This window comes from Peromyscus eremicus, chromosome 3 (genome assembly GCF_949786415.1).
Source record: "Peromyscus eremicus chromosome 3, PerEre_H2_v1, whole genome shotgun sequence".
Taxonomy (NCBI): domain Eukaryota; kingdom Metazoa; phylum Chordata; class Mammalia; order Rodentia; family Cricetidae; genus Peromyscus; species Peromyscus eremicus.
Window position 1 is genome coordinate 104,803,844 of NC_081418.1, and position 21,668 is coordinate 104,825,511.

Sequence of the window (21,668 nt, forward strand, 5' to 3'; positions counted from 1 at the left end):
GCCCACTGAGCCATTTCGTCAGCCATGTTGCCTCCTGCAGTTTGAATGAAACCCCCAGAAACAAGCTACCTTCTTACATGGCTCTTGTTCTTTAAGCAGTCTTGGAAACTTAAACCCATTTACTTTGTCTAATAGTTTATAAGAAACCCGACCTCATTCAAACTCTACAATAATGTGTTGATGCTTCTACAAATCAAGCCCAAGTCTGAGGAAAAGTAATATTGAGCAATATGAATCTCACATAGGCATGTACACAGATTCTTTGCTGGGTGTGCTGGGGTACACTGGGAAGTGGAGGCAGGAGGATCTAGAGTTGAAAGGCAGCTTGGGCTTCATGTTTTACAAAACAAAGTAAAATATGTGTGTGTGTGTGTGTGTGTGTGTGTGAGAGAGAGAGAGAGAGAGAGAGAGAGAGAGAGAGAGAGAGAGAGAGAGAGAGAGTGAGAGAGAGAGAGAAAGAGAGCGCGAGCCTGAGACTTTCTGCCAGGCAGTGTGTTTTTTCTGTGACTACCCCACAGGCTCTACACTTCTGAATGGCAATTACCAAACCTAAGTCAATGTTGGCGACTGCCATCATTTTGGCTTCGATGCTGTCAAAAGGAAAGTACTAATGCTTCTCCGGCCACCAAACCACCAGGGCTCTAAGAACTCCCACAGTGAGAGGAGACTGTGTGAGCAAGCCCCTCTTGACCTTGGGCACACTATCACTCTGTTCTCCCACTTAGAAACCAAGGGAAAAAAACAGTATCTGTTTACAGCTCCTTGGAGGGATAATGGGCGTTTATGAATTGCAACATGCTAACTCCCGCCTGGCGCACAGGAAGGAGTAAATAAACCCTGTCATTATTCTTGGTTGCTATTTTTAAACCAGTCGTCAAATTATAATATGAGTTAGATTTTAAAAGGAACCATTTAAGGTAGAGTGACTAAGTGCACTTAAAAATAATGTTCTGGCTTGGGATCACGATTTCAAAGATGTTGTTTGTCCTCCTGGGCAGGACAGATGAGCAGAGTGTGCCACGTTTCATTCCTGACAGCTGACTGGGCCTTACTGTGGAAAAAGTAGGATTTGGGGCGGGGGTACTACCAGAGGTGCTGAGGGCAAGCTTCCATCTCCCAAATAAGCTAAATAAATAAATAAATCCTGCTTCCGTTTAAAGTGTTTGAGATTTAAATCAGAAAGGACTTATAAAAAACACTTCTTACAAATTAGAAGTTTAAAACATCTTCTTGAATACCTATTTTGTGCCTAAGTAAGTTGAAAAGTAACCACAAAGCAAGTTTAAAACAGTTCAACCCTTTAAAATTCTAATACTGTAAACATTTATGAGTGCATCATTATGTAAAAGAAATATTTTACGATCAAAATTTTGATGATGTTTGCTCATACTTTAGTGAAAACATTTTAAGTAAGTTTCATTTTTCAATGCAAGGAAGTGCTCATTACGCTACTAAAGAATCAGAGTTATTTTAGAGAAACACACACACACACACACACACACACACACACACACACACACACACACCCTTGTTACTCAGTGGCTACTCACCAAAGTGTTTCTGCCAACCGGGCTGAGCGGAGCCAATGGGAATGCTAAAGGCAGCAGTTGGCAGGTTAATTACTGCTGGGCATTTTCACAGGGCTTATCAAATTTTAACTGAGTGTTCTCAAGGCAGAGTGACCTCACAGTCTTGGTGGGCTGAGGCATCACATGGCCAGGACCAGAGGGAGGGTTCCAGACAAGGCCCACTGCCTTCTGTTCCACCTGAACTTGGCAGAGGGAAGGCAGGCAGGCATCTTCAGTGGTTCCCACTTAGATCCTGGACTCAGGTCTTGGTTTCCACTCCTGCTCTAACTCAATACTAGCTGCCCTTTCATGGATCATTTCTTGCCTAGAAACCTCAGACTCCTCATCAGTAAAATAAAGGTAATAATGGTAATTATATAAGAGGAGACTTGTAGATATTGAAGGAGACGATACATGCGATTCTTTTAGAGCAGGGCCCAGCTTAAGGGAAAACATTAAATCCCTCCATTTAATGCTGTAAGGTAATGGTACTGTTAAACTGACAATACAGAAGAGGCTCCTTCTCTCTACACATTAGTGTATTAGAATTACGAATCCTCAAACAAACACGTCTACCGCAGATAGAATCTCACAAAGACCAAGGGTGGAGGGGAAGTTAGAGAGCAGGGAAGATCTGAAGGCATGAGCAGTCAGTCCCTGCTTGCATGGGATTTGGACAAGTGCATAAGGGCTGCCAGTGAGAAGACGCAGGCTGAGCTCTAACTGGCTATGACAGTTAATCTCTAATGCCAACATGACTGGATTTGGAATCAGCAAGGAGACACCGTGGGCCATTGAGAGGCTCTTTCCAGAGAAGCTTATCTGAAAGGGAAAGACTTACCCAGAATGTGATCAGTACCACCCCAAGGACTGGAGTCAGAGACCTAACCAAAAGGAAGAGGACACTTGACTTAATCTCTTTGGCTTCTGACTGAGTATGCAGTGTGACTGGCCATCATGGTCTATATCCCTTTAACTAGGACCAAAACGAAGGCTTCTCTCTGTAAGTTGCTTTGGTCACAGCAAGGAGAAAAGTCACTAATACACTGTCCTGGGTCATCACCATAAACAAGCTCACTTCTTAACTGCACTCAGAGCTGAGGACACAGCACAGAGCAGACTAGCCTCTGCGATCTTAGTTCTAGTAGGAGCTAAGATCTCCACTACTGGGACTGTGGTCAGAGATATATAAGGAAGCCTTTGAACAGAGACTAAGGAAGGTGAGAGAGAAAGTTCTATTGGGATCAGAGGAATGAAAAAACGAACAAACAACAACAAAGCCATGTGACAAGGGCAGAAAACCAAAAACCCTACAAGCCATGGATGTTTTAGTAGCGTACCACGTGCTTCTAGAGTGCAGGTGGAGAAAGAGTTAAGCGAAGGGCAGGGGTGATTACACATGCACAAAGCTCCAGTTGGTGTGAGTGAAAACCAGCATGGTTTAATCATTCTTTAAGGGCCCTCAGTGTGCTAACTTCAAAAATAATAGTGACTCCTGGGATACTCTCAGGATTATGTTCCCAAGGCCAGCTCTCGTAACAAACAGTAAATTGTGTTTTGAAGAACATAATAACAAGAACAAAAGCACTGTGTTGCCCACTGTCAAGTAACATATGCATGGTGCTGGCAGCCAATGGGTGCAAAAGGCAAGGACACAAGAGATTTGGGGTGAAAAAGACTTACTTTTGACTGCCTGAACCTTTATGAATGATGTTTTTGTCAGAGTAGTTTTTGGACATCAGTCTCATAAGGTATTTCCAAAAACAAATCAGTTAGGTTAAACACAGCATACAATATCACATCTGGAACATTCTCCACATGCAGAAGCATTTTGAAAGCTCTAAGACATCTTTCATGAAAGAAACCAGCTTACATCTGTTTAATTACTTTGTGTGTGTGTGTGTGTGTGTGTGTGTGTGTGTGTGTATGAAGTTGTGGGATATTTGCGTATTCAAGAGAAGGGGTGGGGACTAAACAGCCCTGGGAAATACAACAGGACAGAAGGGCTGAGCACAAGAGCTCTCTTCACAGAGAGAAGACTGTCCTGGAGCGGCAAGGGAAGCTCTGGGCAAGGATGCTGCAGGCTGCTCTGTGTGGGTTTTCTCTATGTGAGTTCCCGTCCTAGGCTCTGTACAGAGATGAACTCCATCGTTCTTCACAGAGACACTCACGGTAGGGACTATGAACTCCGGGTCATAGACAGAAAACTGAAGGATGTTTGCAATAACTTGAAAAGATATTTCCAGAACATTTATTTGGAAAACACAGGGAAGACACTTGGTGGTCCAGGCATAGGCCAGAACTTCCTGAAAGGAGTTCTAATAGTCCAGGGAATAACCTCAGGGATGGATGAATGAATCACATGACGTGCAAAAGTTTCTGCACAACACAGGAGAGCACAGGGCAGAGAGAGAGAGAGAGAGAGAGAGAGAAAGAAGAGGGAGAGAGGAATGAGTGTGGGTATATGGTGTGGAACTGGAAAGGGACAAAAGAGGGCTGGGCTGGTCTCAATGGGCAATGTCCTCCATCCTCCATAGGCTCAGGTACTTGAACACTCAGTCCCCAGTTGGTGATGCATAATGTACACCCACACCCATACACCCCCTCACACATGCATGCGCACACACATATGCATGCACATACATACACACAAATAAATATTTTAAAAAGAAATTGATCTTAATAATATAGTCTACTTAATACAGCTTATCCAGAGTACTACCAGTTCAACATGCAGCCTTAGCCATGTCCAAGACCAGTTGGAGATCACAGAGGATGGAGCCTTCCAGGCAGTTTATAAAGTAAATGCAGGAGGCAGTGGGATTCGGGAATTCAGATGTTCGGTTCGGCATTCAAAGGGACTTAGGTTAAAACCCCAGCTTCTCCACCTCTGCTCTGTGTGATCTTGAATCCACACCTCTTTCTCCTTACCTACGAAACGTAAACACCTACCAGCTACTTTGTTCTGGGGTGGAGGGCAGATGGAAGTGACTTAAGATGTACTGGGTGATGAAACAGGGTCTGTATAGGACAAGTACTCTAGACGTAATAGCCGTGGTCACTTTCCACAGTAGAGTACGGCTGTGAGGCTGCAGGAGCCGGGTGGCTCCTGAGCTAGCCTGCTGTCTGACACTTTAGTGCAGCTCCTGGGTGGCCTGGCAACGCCTGTGGGGGGACCCAGGTTTCTTTCTGAGAGCTGAGATTAAAGAGCATGTGGGCCTGGAGCTCTTTAAAGACTGGGACCAAGTCCCAGAGAGCATTCCTTCTGAACACGATGGATACAAGAGCCTCCCGGGGATGCCTCTGTATAACAAGGCTTGCAACAGCAACTCCTTCCCATCCCAGGGTGCCTGTTCCATCGGCATGGAAGGGAGTAGTCACTGGTTTTCTCCATTTTGATGACAATCAGACCTCTACAGCCATAGGCCACCTTCTCCGGTACCCTGGCCTGGTTCTAAAGAGTTCTGTTTTTCTTTTCTTTTTTGTTATTTGTGTGTGTGTGTGTGTGTGTGTGTGTGTGTGTGTGTGTGTGCGCACATGTGTATGAGGCTACACATGTACATATGTTTTCATATGTGTTGAGGCCAGAGGTCAACATCTGATCTCTTCTCTCTCTCTCATTTTCTCACTGAACCTGGAGTTCACCAATTTGTCTCCTTCCCCCAATGCAGAAGTTCCAGACACAAGTTGCTGAGTGTGAGTGCTGGGGATCTGAGCTCACTAACACATTATTGTGTGGCCAGCATTCACTGACCAAGCTCTCTCTCCAACACCCAGCCCCTATTTTGCTATTCTTAAGTTATATTTTGTATCTATTCAGCTCTTGAGGGGACAATCTAATCCCTTAAATGAACTAAAGGATGAAAAACTTTCCTCTGTAGGTTTGAGCCAGCTGCCTGAACAACCCCACAAGTTCATTCTTAATTATCCTCACACTTAGATCCGAACCTTGTCTTTCCTCTTCCTTTAAACATCCCTTTTCTGGGCACTAACCACAAGTAGTTCTCCCTTGTGTCGTACCCCAGAAAGGATACAGGTCTGAAAACTGAGGCCTGTGTTGTAGACCTAAAGCTGCCATTCATCCTAGCTCAGGGCCTTGATCCTCTCAGCACAGAGAAAGGGAGTAGAAGCTTGTTATGTTAGGTAAAAGTAGACAGGGATAAACAAATGAAGTCCTTAGCTTCAGGTGAGTAAAGCCCAAGATCATTTCTTGGCTACTGTCCATCTCAGAGACAGCTTTATGAACTGCGTGTACTTTGACGCCATGTGTTAGAGACAGTTTTATGAATTGCATGTACTTGACATCATGTGTTAGAGACTTGGTTAGTCTTGAGGTGGGAGGATCTTTAAGGTCCTTAGGTCACTCAAAAGGAATTACTTTTTGCAGAGTCTAAACCAATTCTCACAAGAGCAACCCTAAGCCTTGAACTGCCCTATAGCTTCTTGTCTGGTGACCTCATCTCTGCTTCCCACTTTCTCTTCTGTAATCATGCTGATTTCTGTTGTGCCTTCACCAAAGGCCTAATGAATGGCTTCCCAAGTTATAACCTATTTCCTTTATATGCAACCCGCACACAGCCATTTCATCATAGTAACAAAAGTAAGATTCACAGAGAATATATGGATGAAAACAAACACCAGCAAGATAGGATGGAGTACTTGCAAAGTAGAGACCACCATAAAAGAGATGGTTTTTAGCTAATGTTAAAATATATTGAAGGAGGTGTGGTGAATTTGTCTCCATTACTCACTGGTAATGGAGGGTTTTTTTTGTTTGTTTGATAGTTTGTTGTTGACTTTTACCTGCTAACATATATGATAGTTTTTGAAAATCACTTCTATTTGCATCTATTCTAACATGTTATAAGAGGAGAGCATCAAATGTGATGCTTAGTCGTCAGCTTGAATGAGAGACAGTGGTGTGCAAGTGAAGACCCTTTGGAAGCAGCCTTAAATTCTCTGCAGATCAGAGAGCAGGAACTTCCAAGAATAATGGAGTTACATGTTTGTTTCCCTTCCTGCCCAAAAAGCATGTGGTTGGGAGAAGCTTACTCCCACGGCCAAGTCCTCTACCCCTGTCAGTCTCGCGGCTCCTCTGGCTCCTTTGCTGTTGTTGTGTGTACACCTGTTCATAGGTACAGCACAGCATCCCGGCACTCTAGGTCTGCAGCTGACTTCGCTCACAGTCCTAGCACCTAGCACAGTGGCCGAACGCTGAAAGTCATACTGCTGGATACCAACCAGAAATAAAATCATCAACACCCCTATCCTGTTGTAGAAAATGCTTGTGACTAACACGCCCTATATACGCCTCTCCTATTCCATTTCTCCACACCTATGTTATGACAAGCCCCTCATGTTTGCTGCTGTGGAGGTCCACGAGAGTGTGGACTCTACAGTATGTGAAGCTCGGCCAGTGGAAGGGAGACGCTGCCTGTGAAGTGTGTGTCTGCAAACGATGGAACTTTCTGAAGAGACAAGCCTCAGCCCAGGAGATGGTAATCATGAAGGCCGTAATGGTAATCACAAAGGCCATGTCTGAGAAGGTGCTTATATCCAGAATGTATAAGGATCTCTCAAACTTCAATAATGGGGAGAAAGCATTCCCGTTTTTAAAAACTGGACAAAGTGTATGAAGTTATTTCACCAAAGACACATGAAGGCGAATAACCCCAAGCACAGAGGCTCACAATCAGCAGTCACGAGGGAATGCAAACTGAAACTTCACAGACACTCTACTCTGTCCCACTAGAACTGCTAAAAAAATTTAAAAATACACAAAATAGCAAGTCCTCGTAAGGACCCAGAAAACAGACTTTCACATTCTACTGCAAAATAATACAGTTTTGTAAACTGGTAGTTTCTTACAAAGTATATATATTTATCATATAAGCCAGCCTCTCCAAGGCATTCATACAACTGAAATGAAAGCTATATTCATACAAAGATCTGTACTGGAATGTTTAGAATGGGTTTATTTGCAACAGAAATAAAACCAATGTTCATCAACATGGATGAACATTATATCCATAAAATGGAATAGTACTCCATAATAAAATGGATGACTGACTTAGTTTAAGACTGGTAAAGGCAGCAGTGTGGATTGTGGATGAATCTCAAATGCAATGAGCTTGCTGATCCTGTTTATATAATATTTTGGGAAAAGTGAGACTAGTATTATGACATGATACTATTTGCCCAGATTCACAGAACTGTGTGCTAAGAAGACAAACCTTAGAGCATGTAAGTTGTACCTTAATATAAAATAGAAATATGAACACTAGGAAACTCTAGAGGAAAATAAAAAGTTCTTTAAGATTCAGAGCAGAAAAATTCTAAGGCCACATCAAAATCAGCTTGAACCCTTTCCAAACACCAACTGTGTCTATTCTAATATCACATGAGATTAGGTAACCAAAGAAGAAGGAAGACCCACCCCAACACAGCCTTCACTTGGGGCTGCTATCTGGTAAAATCTACCAACCCCAGTACACATGAGACTCAGACTTTCCTCCTCCCTCTCTGTGGTACTTCCTATTTATTAGGGATTTGCATTTACATAGAGTGTTCATGCAGATATCTGGTCCAAACATTAAAAAAAGACACATGAGAAAAATTCACCCACAAATGGTTCATCAAGGAATGACTACAATATCAACTCTGAAACAGTCAGACTAACAACATAAAGAACCAAAACTCAGTGGATACAAAGTTGTGAATTTTAAATCTCCATGGTATGATAACTAGCCTTTCATCAGGCCAATGTTCTTATTCCCTCATATAAAGAGACCTAAGAGATGCTACAATGTCTCACTTTGGAAATAACCCATCCTAGGAAAGGGCTGAGGGAAGGATCTTCATACTTACTCCCAAGGGCTCTGCTCCTGTCAGCAGACAGCCCTCTGCCAATTCTCGGGGTCCTTCTGCAGAAAAATGTGCACCCACACCCATTTCAGGTAGCTTCCAGGAGGATGACAACATTGGCAAGCAGCTGCATGACCTGGCCCCTTAGCAGCAGAGAGCAGCTTTTGAAGAACAACAGGAACACCAAAGATCCTGATGGGCAGGAGACAGGGGACACCTGAGACTGGCAGCCGTGAGGGAGGGAGGCACACGCCCCGCTGGCTATTCCTGGGTTCAGAAACCCACAGTGCCCTAAGACAGGTGAGAAAACTATGTCCTCAAGTCTAAACTTACTTTGCCACTTTACATTTCTTCTGGGAAATCGCAGGTGAGGGACTATCCAGAATGGCAAAGAAGAGAGTGAGAAGAGATGCTGTGAACTGAGAATGTTTCTCTCAGTAGAAAAACGCCAACAAGAGACACCTAAGTAAGCAAAGCACAAAACAGCCCGATGCTAGGGAGATGGCTCAGCAGGTAAAGGTCTCAACGCACGAGTGTGCGGACACAGCTCTGATCCCTAAAACCCATGTAGATGCTGAATGGGCATGGACGCCTCTCTGTAAGCCCAGCATTTGGGAGGCCGAGATCCCCAGGGCAAGCTTGTTAGCTAGATTAGATGAACAGAGTTGGCGAGCTCCATGTCTAGCAAGCAATCTTGCCTCCATAAATGAAGTGGAGAGTAATTGAGGAAGACACCTGACACGAACCCTGGGCTTTTATACACAAGAGCACATATCACATATGCACACACGTACCTGCACACATGTGAGTCCACACACACTTACATGTGTGCCACACCCATATGAACAACAACAAAAACGCCCAACCACACTGCCTTTTCACTAAATCCCTCCCAGAAAAGGGCCTGTCAGAGGCTCTGTGTGGTATCCGCTCTGGGGTTGAGGGCTACTTCCATCTTCAAATTATTACAGCAGCAAATTGACCAGGATGAAACACAGGCTAGAATAAGTGGATGGGGGAAAAATGGGCCAGGTGGAGCAAATCTAAAACTACATGGCAATTGTAGCATCATCAACGATGACACCATGAATGCTATTGAAGAGGAACAGCTCCACATAATGTGTAGATTTTGGTGAGATCACAGTCTAAGCAAACAGAAAGGAATTGAGAGACAAGTAGGAACAGCTTAATGTGGAAGAACCAGTATTGATTTTGCTCACCACAGTGAATGTATTTCAGTTATGTAGAAAAATAACCTTCGTTTTCCATATCGGGGTATTTAGAGATGGAAAGTCATGTAGCTTGAGTGTGCTCCAAAACACTCCAGCAAAGAGCAAACAAACATGAAGTAAATGTTGAAATTCTTGGTCTCTATTAAATGTAGATGGCTTGTTCATGGTGGTCATTTTGCTATCCCCTCTATTCATGTACACTTGAATATGTTCATAATAATTGTTTTAGAGCAACAAAATGGAGCCAGACATGGTAGGGCACACCTACAATCTTAGACTTTGGGGTCTAAGAGTGAGAGATCAAATTGGAGTCCAGCCTGGGTTAGATAATGATCCTGTGAGAACAAATAAAAGAAGAAATCATTCATTCCTACATCCAAAGTCCCCCATTGTACTACTGCGCAGTGACTTATCTGGAGATCTGCACAGTGATCCGAGGGTGCCCGTGCATTAGAAGTTGCCTGTTCCTGTTTCACAGGGTGAGAGACCGAGAGGAAAGGAGGCTGCAGAAATGTGCACTAATGGAGAGTCAGTTTGGCTTCAGCCCAAGACACTGATTAGCCCACCAGGGACCACCATTCACCCAGACACTGGCCAGCTGCCTTGGGATTGTTCATAGAAAGTCCCCTGGGGGGAATCCTGAGTGCCAACTCTCACTGCTTTGGGGCCCAGCTCAGAGGGCTGCTAATCTAATCAGTGGATTGATGCTAAATTGTACTGGGATCCTGGAAGTTAATTTGTAACAAGCAGACACTCCAACAGGGGCATGCTGGAGTCACAAATCCACTGGGTGTCATTAGAGTCGGTGAGAAGTTGGAGCACAGAGTCCCTCAAATCAAACCAGACTCTAGGCAGGCAAGTCTACAATCTGTCCAAGAACTGTAATTCCTGTGAATGCCCTTGAATCCACAAAGGAGCAGGCCTAGAAGAAGTCTTCTAACTAGACCAGCCCTAAGGCTTAGGGAAAATGCGATACTTATGAGTGTTGTGACCCTGGGCAGCTCTACTCTGTGAAGTCCTGTGTTTCAGTTTTCTCACCAACAAACAGAAATTGTTTGAAGATTTAAAACATGTAATCCACAGGAGTAGCTCACAAGGCCCCACCCCTGCCTGGGGGTGTGTACTCAGTTAATGGTTGGTAGGGTTGAAGGAGAAACATTTACTTCAATGGTGGACCCACTGATAAGGTGCTCAATCTCCTGTAAACCACCCTTCCTTCACCCTCTGCAAGCAACCCTAATAAAACTCACTGGGTCATTGCAAAACAGAGTTGTGGGGCATGGGAGTAGAAGAGGGACTAGCTGGGAAAAGGAAAGGGATCAGCAGGAGAGTGGGGGACAACAGAGGCCAAGTGGGGGATGAATATCACTGTATTACATATCATAACAATACCTACTATGTATAATTAACATATAGTAATAAAAAGGAAAGACAAACAAAACCTCATATAATCCGTGTAAAGACTTGGAACCATGTAGGATGCGTGGTCAACATAAGCTATAAGAAACTTGTTGAAAACTAGACGTTAGATGCAAACCAAAGAAGATGCTCTGCAAATTGAAATCAAAAAGGATTTGCTAGCTGGGAATGACGGTGCCCACCTGTAATCTCAGCCACGGGATGCTGGGGGAGAAGGAGCAGAGGCTCAAGGTGAGGTTAGGCTACATAGTTATTCACCTGTCTCACTAAAGTGGGGAGGAAAAAGAATTTCTAGAACGCAGCTTCTATTTGTGTTTTCAGCCAAATCTGGCTCCAAGTATAGAAGAAATGGAAGTGTCAGCCCCTTTCCTACCATCAGTGTGACTTTGGAAAGTTGCTCAACTTCTCTGATCTATGCTTTTTCTCAATTGTTAAACAGGGATAATATGTCTTCCCCACGATGGTGATGAGCAAGACCCCATCTTGAAGAAATAAGGAAGCAATGGGGGAAAACACCTGAAGTTAGCTTCTAGCCTCCACATTCATTTGCACACACAGGTGCACACCCCAAACATACACATTAAATACACACACACACACACACACACACACACACACACACACACACACACGAGAGAGAGAGAGAGAGAGAGAGAGAGAGAGAGAGAGAGAGAGAGAGAGAGAGAGAGAGGAGAAAACAGGATGTGCTTTTACCTGGAAGCATGCAGTGGAAATGACTCACAAAAGCAATGCTCTTTCTGAGGGTTCCCCCAGCCTGCCACAGGGGCCCCTGGGATAAAGGTCAGGTGGACAGAGAGCTCAGTAAACCTGTCTCTGCTCTCACAAAAACATGCCACAGGAAGACAACACCCTACTACTCTCCATTATGAATCCTGATGGCCTTGGAAACAGAACGAAAGGACAAAACATGGGGATACATCCAAGCAGTCACCGTATATATACAATGACCTCAAAACAAAGCTGAGCCAGAAAGGGCAGACACTAGGCCAAGAGAAGCTTCCCATCAACAAAATGCTACACTAGATGAAGAGGAAATAAGTAGACAGGAAGTGCTCTCAGTCCCACCACTGGTGGTCACAAAGGCTTTGGGCAAGTCTCATTATCGATTTACAGTGTGTTTACTGCAAAGCGACTAGTGATTACATCTGGTTTGGTGTTCCCAGTTTCCCTTCCCTTACCATGATGTTATCTTCCCTATTTTCATGACCTTTCTTTTCTTTTCTTTTTCATCTTCCATCCTGTGAATGCTACCATCTGCTAACCCCTGTCCCGGGACCTTCATTATTTCATGCTCAGTTCTGAACACATCTCGGTGAGTTCACGTTATTTTTAGTTGATAATCTATAATGTGATTCAGGTCATATGCAATAGAATGCGGATGGCTTCTAGTTTTCTCATCATGACATGGAAGAATTGCTCAGTAAGTGCTTGATGGCTCAGTGAATAAAAATGCATACAAAGCTCCACCTTCCTTTGGAAGTCCTTGGCTTCCAGCACACTAGACTCCTTCACACGTTTTTTGAATACAGTATCTCAGACTCTTTTCTGAAAATGAGACCTGCATCAAGAATCAGAAACAAGGCCTGCATCCCATCTGTACACAGCAGTGCAACAGCCAGAGTAGCCTGTCCTACTGAGAATCCCACAATCCAGCAACTAAAGTGTGACATGTACTCTGTGTGGGAGCTTCCAGAGGCCACCTCCAGACTCAGGCAAGGAAAAGTTCCAACAGGTGTTAAATATGTGGTGTACTGTTCCTGAAAACAAGCAACTAACTCCACACCCTGCCCTCCGATTTCCTCTTCCATCTGCAACTCAAGTGTTGAATTAGACGTGTCAACTGAAGATCCTTCCAGTTCTAATACTCTACTGCCCTACTCGGAAAGAGCAGGAAAAACTGCCATTAGAAAGTGAAGTCCCACAGGTATGAGCCGCATGTGTCAGGGAATGACTAGTGCCTTAAATTCAATGTTAGCAATGACACTTGAATTTACCTGAATATTCCAGTTGCTTGGACCCTTACTAAAACTGCCAATATGACTCCATCCCATTTGCCTGAGAGACATGGGTTGGTTGGTTTCTTTGTTTTAATTAGTGAGAAGAACATCAGAACATAGACTAAGTGTTCAGTGCATTAAACACTAGTACCATGTCCATGTCCTTTTCACACATTAATAAGACAGAAGGGGACAATCATGTATTTCCTTTCTATCCCATATATAAAATATGTACTTGCTAATACATATTTGAGAAATTAAAATAAGCCTAAAAATAAAACTAAGACAAATGTCCTAACTATTAAACTAGTAGGCAGCTGGCAGGCTCGCCACTACTCCAGCTCCTAGGACTATCGTTTCTGAGGAAAACTAGCCAATGCCAACTTTTGGACTCTTCTTTTTTGCCTTTTTCCTTTGTAGACAAAGTCTCAATACATAGACCAGGCACAAAGTAGCCCAGGTTAGCCTTGAACTCATGATCCTCCAGGTGTGTGCCACCACATCTGGCTTCTTCATTCCTTTAGGAAGACTAAGTAACAGTGATTTCCGTTATATCCCACCGTGCTCTGAGGGTGAGAACACAAAAATGGATGCAATAAGCCCAAAGACCTATAGTTCTATACTCTTGCTGTTGATTACTTTCAGATTATAAGTAGTTATCATTATCTTTTAGGATTTGCTTTAGAAATAATACCTCTAACAGGGATGAAGACATGAGACACTATCACTGTGAAAAATCCTGCCACACATAGAAGATGATGCTGACAACTTCTTGGGGGAGCATTTAAAGCAACTCCATGTTAGTCTTAGTCTTATAGGAGATACCAGAAAACTGAATAGCTACTTTGTTGATGCAGTTTTTTTATGAAGAAAGAAAGAAATAGTTCCATAAGCCAGTGGTCAATGGAATTTTAAAAACATTGTAACCAATATCTCAGCACACATGATGCTACTCAGTGGTAAGCTGCCACAGGTGGACAGTAGCCAGGCCTAGAGGTCAGTGAGGGGTGCTACAAGGCTGCAGACTGAAGGCCACAGACAAGCATCAGTTTCCTCAGGTGCCCACGAAAATGCATCCCTAAGGATGGACCCATAGATCAGCCAAAAACCTGTGACGATCCGCCCAGAATGCAGTGAAATCCAGCAGCGGGCTTATAATGTACTCTTGAGACTGAAACCTAGAAGGAAGCTCACAGATCCATTTTGGGTTTCCTAAAACCACAGGACATGAGCCAAACCAATAAACACACAGCAGGCTTTGTGAATTCTATTATACAATTAACAAACGAACAAACAATAGCAACAATAATAACAACAACAACAACAAAAAAAAAAACCTGTGCAGTATGCTTATCTTATAAATGTGACACAAAACAAAAGTGAAACCAAATGAATAGACGACATCAAGAAAATACAAACAACTGCTCACTGAAGTTACAGGTTCAGACTCCAGCTTTGTTCTAAGTATCAACCACAGAAGAGAGCTTTGCCTCCAGATGCAATCAAGTTATTGCTTTCTCATTTCGAAGGCTCACTGTACATTCTTAGCTGTGCAACCTTGGATAGTAACCCTACTACTAACTACTAACTACTAACCCCCTCTCTAGTTTCTGTCTATACAAGGGGCTGTACCTACCTTACCGGAGAACTGAATAAACCATATTGTACATGGTGGTGTTCTGCAAACAGCAGAACAGCTGCTGCGTTCCTGCAGCGTAGCAATGAACCCTGTCCACACAGCATCTGTAGTTAACCAAGAAGCAAATACCTGAGGTGCCACAGGCACGCCTTCCTGCTGAGGGCTCCCTCTGAGGGGTACTGCGCCTATAAATAATGTGGGGTTTGTTCTGTTCCTCTTCATCCTCTTGCTCATCCACAGACAGCAGTGGTTCAATAAAATAATCTCCATCGTGGGAGCGGAATGTGCCCATCTGTGCAGAAAGAGGAGAGGTTGATTGAACACAGCTCAGCCAATGGGAGGGACAAGAACACAACACAAAGAATGAGGTAATCCCAGGTAGGAGAAGGAGCGGTTTGCTCGGGCCCCTCCCTGAGAGGCCTGAGGTACCCTGGAGCAGCTGTGGCTTATCTTCACTCTCTGCCATATTGGAAGCTAATTCTTTACTTGATGATGTGTTACACCTGCTTTCCAAGTCCAGCTTTTCCTTGGTGCTTAAGTTCCAGATCTCTTATTCTTCCTCCAGCAGGCTCAAACTGCCTAGAAATCCACAAACACTGGTGCATAGCTGAGGGACAAGCTGGCTGGCCCAAACTGTCTCCTTTCACATTCACCAGGTACAGGATAGCTACAGTGCCTTCAAGGTGGTGTTGCCCGTAACCCTGACTAGGTCTCTACTGGTTCCCTTTGCCGAGGCAGAGTGATATCCCGAGAGGCAGTGTTGTAACACTCTGTTACATGCGCTCCCAGCACCACACCTATCCTCCTTGAGCAACTTTTCTTGCTGGTCTGAGCTTTCACATTTGGTCAGTTAGAGATAAAGTTCCTTCTTCAAGTTAACCTGTGAAGGTTAAATAGGACAATACCCGCCATGCACATAGCCCAGTGCAAGAACCTTCTAAGGCTTTGAAGTGATCAGTGGGTTTTGGTGTAGCTCATTAGTTTTAGGTCAGTTTGCTCTTGCCAAGCAGTATGGACACCTTGCAAAAGGCCATCTCCCTCCCTCCCCTCCTCATGTATCTACAAGTTTTACAAATGATCCACAGTGCCTCAATATGAACCATTCATATGAACATTGAAAGCACCCAATGGGCCCCGTCTCAGAGGAGACACCTAGTTCTTCTCTCTTCCTACACTGAAAACAACCAGAAGCCTTCTCTCATTTCCTGGGCACAGGAGAAAAGATCACCCCTGAAGAGATGCAGGGTGACCTGCACCAGCATCCTCCAGCTCCGATTAGAGAGCTAAGACCTCTGCCTCACATTTGCTGCACTGTGCCCAAATTTCTGCGATTAGTTCGAGAATCAGAATTTTAAAACACTCCCATGGTTCTTATATAAGAAAAGGCACCAGGCTAAGGCACTGCTTTTCAAAACCAACGGGGATCAAGACAGCCTGGGAGATTTTTTTTTTTTTTTTTTTTTTGATGAAATTTGGGATGCCACTCCATAGTTACAGATTCAAATTTTCTGGGTGTGATGTCTAGAACTCGACTTTTTAAAGCAGCTCCCCTCGTCATTCAAGCTCTTAGACTCAGGCAGAAGTCAGTTTTCGTATAGTCTGACAGATTGACAGATCACCAGAGAAGCAGCAAGTTAGCACATTTGTGCTCACCAAAGCACCTCTGTCTGCGGTCAGTATGTAACTGGTGTTTTCTAAGCACAGGGCAAGGAAGGTCTATGGGAGACAGGACTAGTGAAAGGAACCCATGAGGCCTGGGGCAAAATGGTTGTTCTGAAGGCCCAGGCATTCTTACCAGTGAAATGGGTAGCTCTGAGGTCACTGTATCACAGAGCCTGCAGCAAAAGCTAGATAAAGGGTAATAATATGGAGACAAAATGAATTTTGTTGTTGGTTCAGAAATAACCACTGGGACCCAACTTATCTTGTGTTGGCTGAGGTGACCATTTGTTTACATATGTGTACATAATTATGTATATAAACATACCATGTACTGTCTATTTACTATAGCATGTGAGTGGAATGGATAGGTATTGGTGCAAATGCCTAGGACAGAAGAGGAGAACACACGCCCAGTGAACATCTGAAGAGAGACAGTGTCTATGATTTTGGAGCAGAGGGCTGAAACCACATGGAAAACTATGGAGTCTTGTGGGGAAGTAGAAATGAAACAACGTTTTAAAAGAAAAAAAAAGTTGACACAGAAATGTAGCTCTCTTGCTGGCAAATACAAGACCCAGAGTTCAATTGTTAGCAAAACACACACACACACACACACACTCACACACACACACACACACACAGAGTGGGCAATATATGTACTGAACACAGGAAATTAAAGAGAATTTAGAGAAAGCATAAAGCTGACTACGTGAAATAGGGAATTTCAGAAGAAGAGACTAAGATGAAATCATTGGACTATGGGTGAAGTGATGTAATATTAGGATCTTAAACAACAGCTGTGGAATTAGATACTGTTCACTAGAATATGAGGAGATGTGTAGGCTATGTGAACACTGGTGTCAATGAGCTCTTGTGGCCCACTTACTGACCTGCTACTGGTGTATGTATGGCAGGGATTGAGAAAAATGGCTGGGAGAGAAGAGGGTAGATGGAGGGGTTTCTCAGACAGTGCTCCTCCGGAGAGGCAGGGACTGAGGTCCAGACATTCTCTCAGCAAAGGAGAGCAATGTATGAGATGGCATTCAGAAAAACAGAACTGGCGGGTGTGGGGAGTGTGTGGTGGGGGCATAGTTTTGGATCACTCTAAAGAGGGCAGATTTCCTGGAAGCCTTCTTGGGCAGTCAGGAACATCATCATGTAGGGACTGCTACAGAAATGATAAAGATGAGCCTTGGGAGGAAATAAAAATTCTAGGAGACAAACAAGGTAGGAAGAGCTAGATTAGTGGCCGATACAGCTTAGAGACAGATTAGTGGCCACAGATACAAAAACCTAGTTCGCGCATTTAAAAAATATACGTAGCCTTCCCTCCAGAACAGGCACGTTGCAAATTACACGCATTGTAAATGGGGCTAGGAGAGTCCAGGGAGTCCTTTCAGAAGAAGCCCCGATTCTCAGTTCTCAAGGAGACCACGTGCATTGTGTTACCATGTAAAACCACCAATGGAAATTAAAGTCCTACGCAGAAAAATATTTATACAACTGCTGGGGCCACTCGGAATCCACCGGTGTGTAGGCGGGGAAAGAGGAGGAGTAAAGACTGTTTACCAACGAAGTGCACAGCAGCCCTATCTAAGAACCAGGAACTAGGGGTCCCTAGCTTTAAATCGGGGGTGCGCTGGTTCTCTGGGATCCGCTTCAAGACTTTTCAGCCTACCTAGGTGATAACCTCTCAAAAATCGCAGCCATTCTAGCGCCCAGGCCCAGGTTTGAGTCCGTGATGACTCAACGCAGCATCCCCTCCCCTTGCTAAACAGCGGTCTCCGCCTACCCCCAATCAATCTCAACCAGGCACTTTGGGCGCCAGGCTTCCCAGAGCTTAGCTGGTGGGTAAGGGGGCTCATCCCCTTCCCTGAATTCCAACAGGCTAGACCTCCCCTCCTCCCTGTCTTCTGGAGTGCAGAGTTTCCGCCGGGATCCTGTTTTTGGAAGGCTTAGAAGGATGTAACCTCCAGACCTGGACGCAAGAACCAGCCAGCGAATGTGAGTACCCAAGCCCCCACTTAGAAAGAGGAGGAGGAGGGTGTGTGTGTGTGTGCCAAGGGGAGAGAGTAAGTGCACCAGGGGCACAGACTTTTAATAGCCAATTGTGCGTAATGCGCGGTGCAGTGAGCTAGGAGAACGAGCCGCGGGAAACTTTCTGCGTCATACGCGCGTGGTAGAAACGCACGTCGCTTGGGAAGAGAAGGACCACCCTAGTTGGGTCCAGAATTGTACGACACTCTTAATTGTCTTACGAAATGGGGGCGAATGCCTTGTTAGTTCCAATTTAGGGTAAATGGAGGGGTCAGGAAACAGGGAGTGGAGGTACCAACTTGGATCTCCCACTATGTGCCCACTTGGCAGCACAGGGTGGTATCCGTCGCACTCAACCTTCCTAGAGAAACGTGCGCCATACATTACTATTCCTGTCCTTTGGAACTGCCACGGGTTCCAGAAGAATGGGACTCTTCTAAAGGCTACCTACCACTCCAGTCTCTCTCTCACTACTCTAGCGCCTCCAGCCACCACGCCAGCAGGGTGCAGAGTCGGACTGCAGTGCACCACCCCCTCCCCCCTCCCCTTCCACTCCCAAACACAGCCTTAGAGACAGGCTCCGCCCTCACTCCCAGCTCTCAGAGTACTTGGCTCACCCTTCCTTTCCTGGGACAGCTTCCCTGTCAATCTGGTTCAGTTTCAAAATTCCTTGCACGTGATAAAAGGCTCTGAGAGGAAAGAACGCAGGGACACTAGGTTATGTACCCCCGTTCACTGCAAGAGATATCCCAGCATTCCAGAAGGGGTGTCCTGGGATTGTCAGTTTACATCCCTGACTCAGGAAGCACCGAGGAGTTAGGTCCGCCCTGCGCTCAGCTGCTCCGCTCCAGGGCCGCCAAGTTTGCTACAAGAAACCACAACCCCAGCAACTTTCTCTGAGTTTGTAAGCCGACGTGCAAGCTACTCTGCAGAGTTGGGCTAAGCACAGCAAGCGCAATCCATCCCCAAGACAGCTCCAAAAGATCCACAACCCTCTGGGGACAGATGCCTACTCTCTTCTCGAGTGTAAGCGCACCCCACCGGTAGACCACCAAATCCCGGGACGTAAGCCAGTGTTGATATTTAACGCCAGAGCATAGACTCGGTAGGTTCAGACTAGGGTGCAATTAAGTCTTAAAGAAGCAGACGAGGAGGCGGGGAGGAGAAAAGGGGCACGCGCCCACTTACCATTCCGGAGCACAGGCTGATGACCGCAGTGTGCTCGGACTTGGTATTGACATGGCCTTTGTAGAAACAGTGCCTAAGTTCCATTTCCTCTTCGGAGTACAACTTGCTCTGGTTCACCCCTGGCTCTCCAAAGAGGGTGACAGTGAACAGTGGAGCGATAAATCCGGTATGGGCGGTGAGATTAAATAGAAACTTCTGGCCGAAGGCTGAGAGGCGGTAATGCGCCTGGGAAGAGGTAGAGGAAGACGAGGAGGAGGCGGCAAAGGCAGGCCAGGGGTCAGAGGCAGAGTTAATGCTTCGTCGCCTTCTTTTGAAGTGCACGTTCGTGGGAAAGGGTTCCCCGAGGGTGTTCACTCGGATGGGAGACGCGATCTCATATTCGCTTAGAGTCTCTAATAATTTCACTGCAGGGAGAAGCAGAGGCAAATGAGCTAATCATTCATTTCTGCGAAAGTTTTAATTTAAAAAGAAGATGGGGGGCTTTGTCCCGACTTATTTTGCAGTCCCTTCGTGTCAATTCTTTCACCTTCCATCTCTGGTCAAATATTTGTCGAGCGCCTACTGTAGTAGTAACAGCCAACAACTAAGCGAGGCGCTGAGAATAGAGCGTTAGAAGTCAGACAATGAACAAATCTAGAAACATAAGATAATTACAGGTTCTGATAAATTCCTGAATAAAATAAAATGTGCGCTCTCCGGTGATCCCAGCTACTAAGTAGCATTGATTTGGGACAGGGAATAAAGAGAGTAAAAATCAGGCAAAAAAAGAGCTGGGGGTGGCCCTAAAATTCCTGCAGTGCCTCCCTCCCTAATAGTTGGCTAGGGATGACCCAGAGAAGGGAGAGGCTCCAAAACGGGAGGTAATTCTTTCTAGGAAAAGGAGAGAGGCCTCTGCTGTGGGGTACCCGCCCTGGAGCGTGTTCGAGGAGGTGGCGATGGAGTGTGTGTGTGTGTGTGTGTGTGTGTGTGTGTGTGTGTGTGTGTGTGTGTGTTGGTGGTGGTGGTGGTGGTGGTGAAGTGGGGGGGGACGGGACCTTGAGGGTCCAGAGCCACGTTACCTTGCCTCGGGTGCAGCCTGTCCTTGCGCACGGCCGCCGCGGCGTCAGGGCTCCTCATCTCAACCAGGTCCGGCACCAGGAGCGTTAGCAGTGTGGCCCAGGATACTAACTGCATGGTGCTCCTCACCCCTCCCCCCCGCTTCTCCCACCCCCTCCCTCCTGCCGGCTTTGGTGGCTGGCGGCGACGCGAGGCAGAAACAGTGGAGAGCGCGCGGAACCCCGGCGCCCTGCCGCCAACTTTTTGACTTTAGGAGTCGCTGAGGTCTTGCAGAGAGGGTCCCGTCTGCGCTCGGCTGAGCAACGCTGCCGCCTGCCGTGAGCTGAGCGGCTCGGGCCGCAGGAGGAGGAGAAGGAGGCGGAGGACTGGGGCTCGGTTGCTCGGCCGCATAATGTCCAGCCAGCGGGCAGGAGAAGGCGCGGAACGTGCGCTCCGAGGCGCGCCGGGCGCCCTGTGCTGGCCGAGTTAGCCGAGCCGCTTCTTGAATGGGGGGCCAGGGGGCGGGGGCCCCCGCGGGCGCTCAAATACCCTGGGTGCACGCCTCCAGGAGGAGGAGAGGGGAGGAGAAAACGAGGCAGGCGGCCCGCCTCCTTGCAGATCCTGTCCCCTCCTCGGCCGCCGGTGCCAGGAATCGCCGCTTTAGGCCCCTCCAGCTGCTGGAGGCGGAGGCCAGAGGCCCCCGCAGCGCCCGAGCAATCAGTGGCCGTCCGCGTCACCTCCCCGAGGTGGGGTTTTCAAAGTCTCTCAGCTAGAGAGGGAGAGCAGAGAAAGTTCTCTCTCCTCGGTGGCGTTCTGCCATTCACCCCGACTCTCCTCTCCTACCTCGGTCTCTCCGGTTTGGAATCTCTCCCTCTCCAGGTCTTGGTGAGGATCTCTCTGGGCCCTGTCCCTCCTCTCCGAAGGTCTCTTCCTACCCTGTTTTCTACTGTACCTTCTCCATTTCCCCATTTCTGTCTGTCCCCTTCATTCTGTACTCTCTCGACCA

The 21,668-nt window shown here is 46.0% G+C and overlaps 1 protein-coding gene across 1 annotated transcript in view; it reads right to left on the reverse strand.

Moving 5' to 3' along the window:
- Adamts9 (ADAM metallopeptidase with thrombospondin type 1 motif 9) overlaps nucleotides 1-20,800 on the reverse strand; it is a 168,628-nt gene extending 147,828 nt beyond the window's left edge. Inside the window, exons 1-3 of the mRNA XM_059258235.1 lie at nucleotides 20,686-20,800; nucleotides 19,628-20,031; nucleotides 14,870-15,032 (exon numbers count right to left, since the gene is read on the reverse strand). Coding sequence (XP_059114218.1) covers nucleotides 14,870-15,032; nucleotides 19,628-20,031; nucleotides 20,686-20,800 — 682 coding nt within the window. The remainder of the gene's footprint in view (nucleotides 1-14,869; nucleotides 15,033-19,627; nucleotides 20,032-20,685) is intronic.
- Between the last annotated feature and the right edge of the window lie 868 nt (nucleotides 20,801-21,668).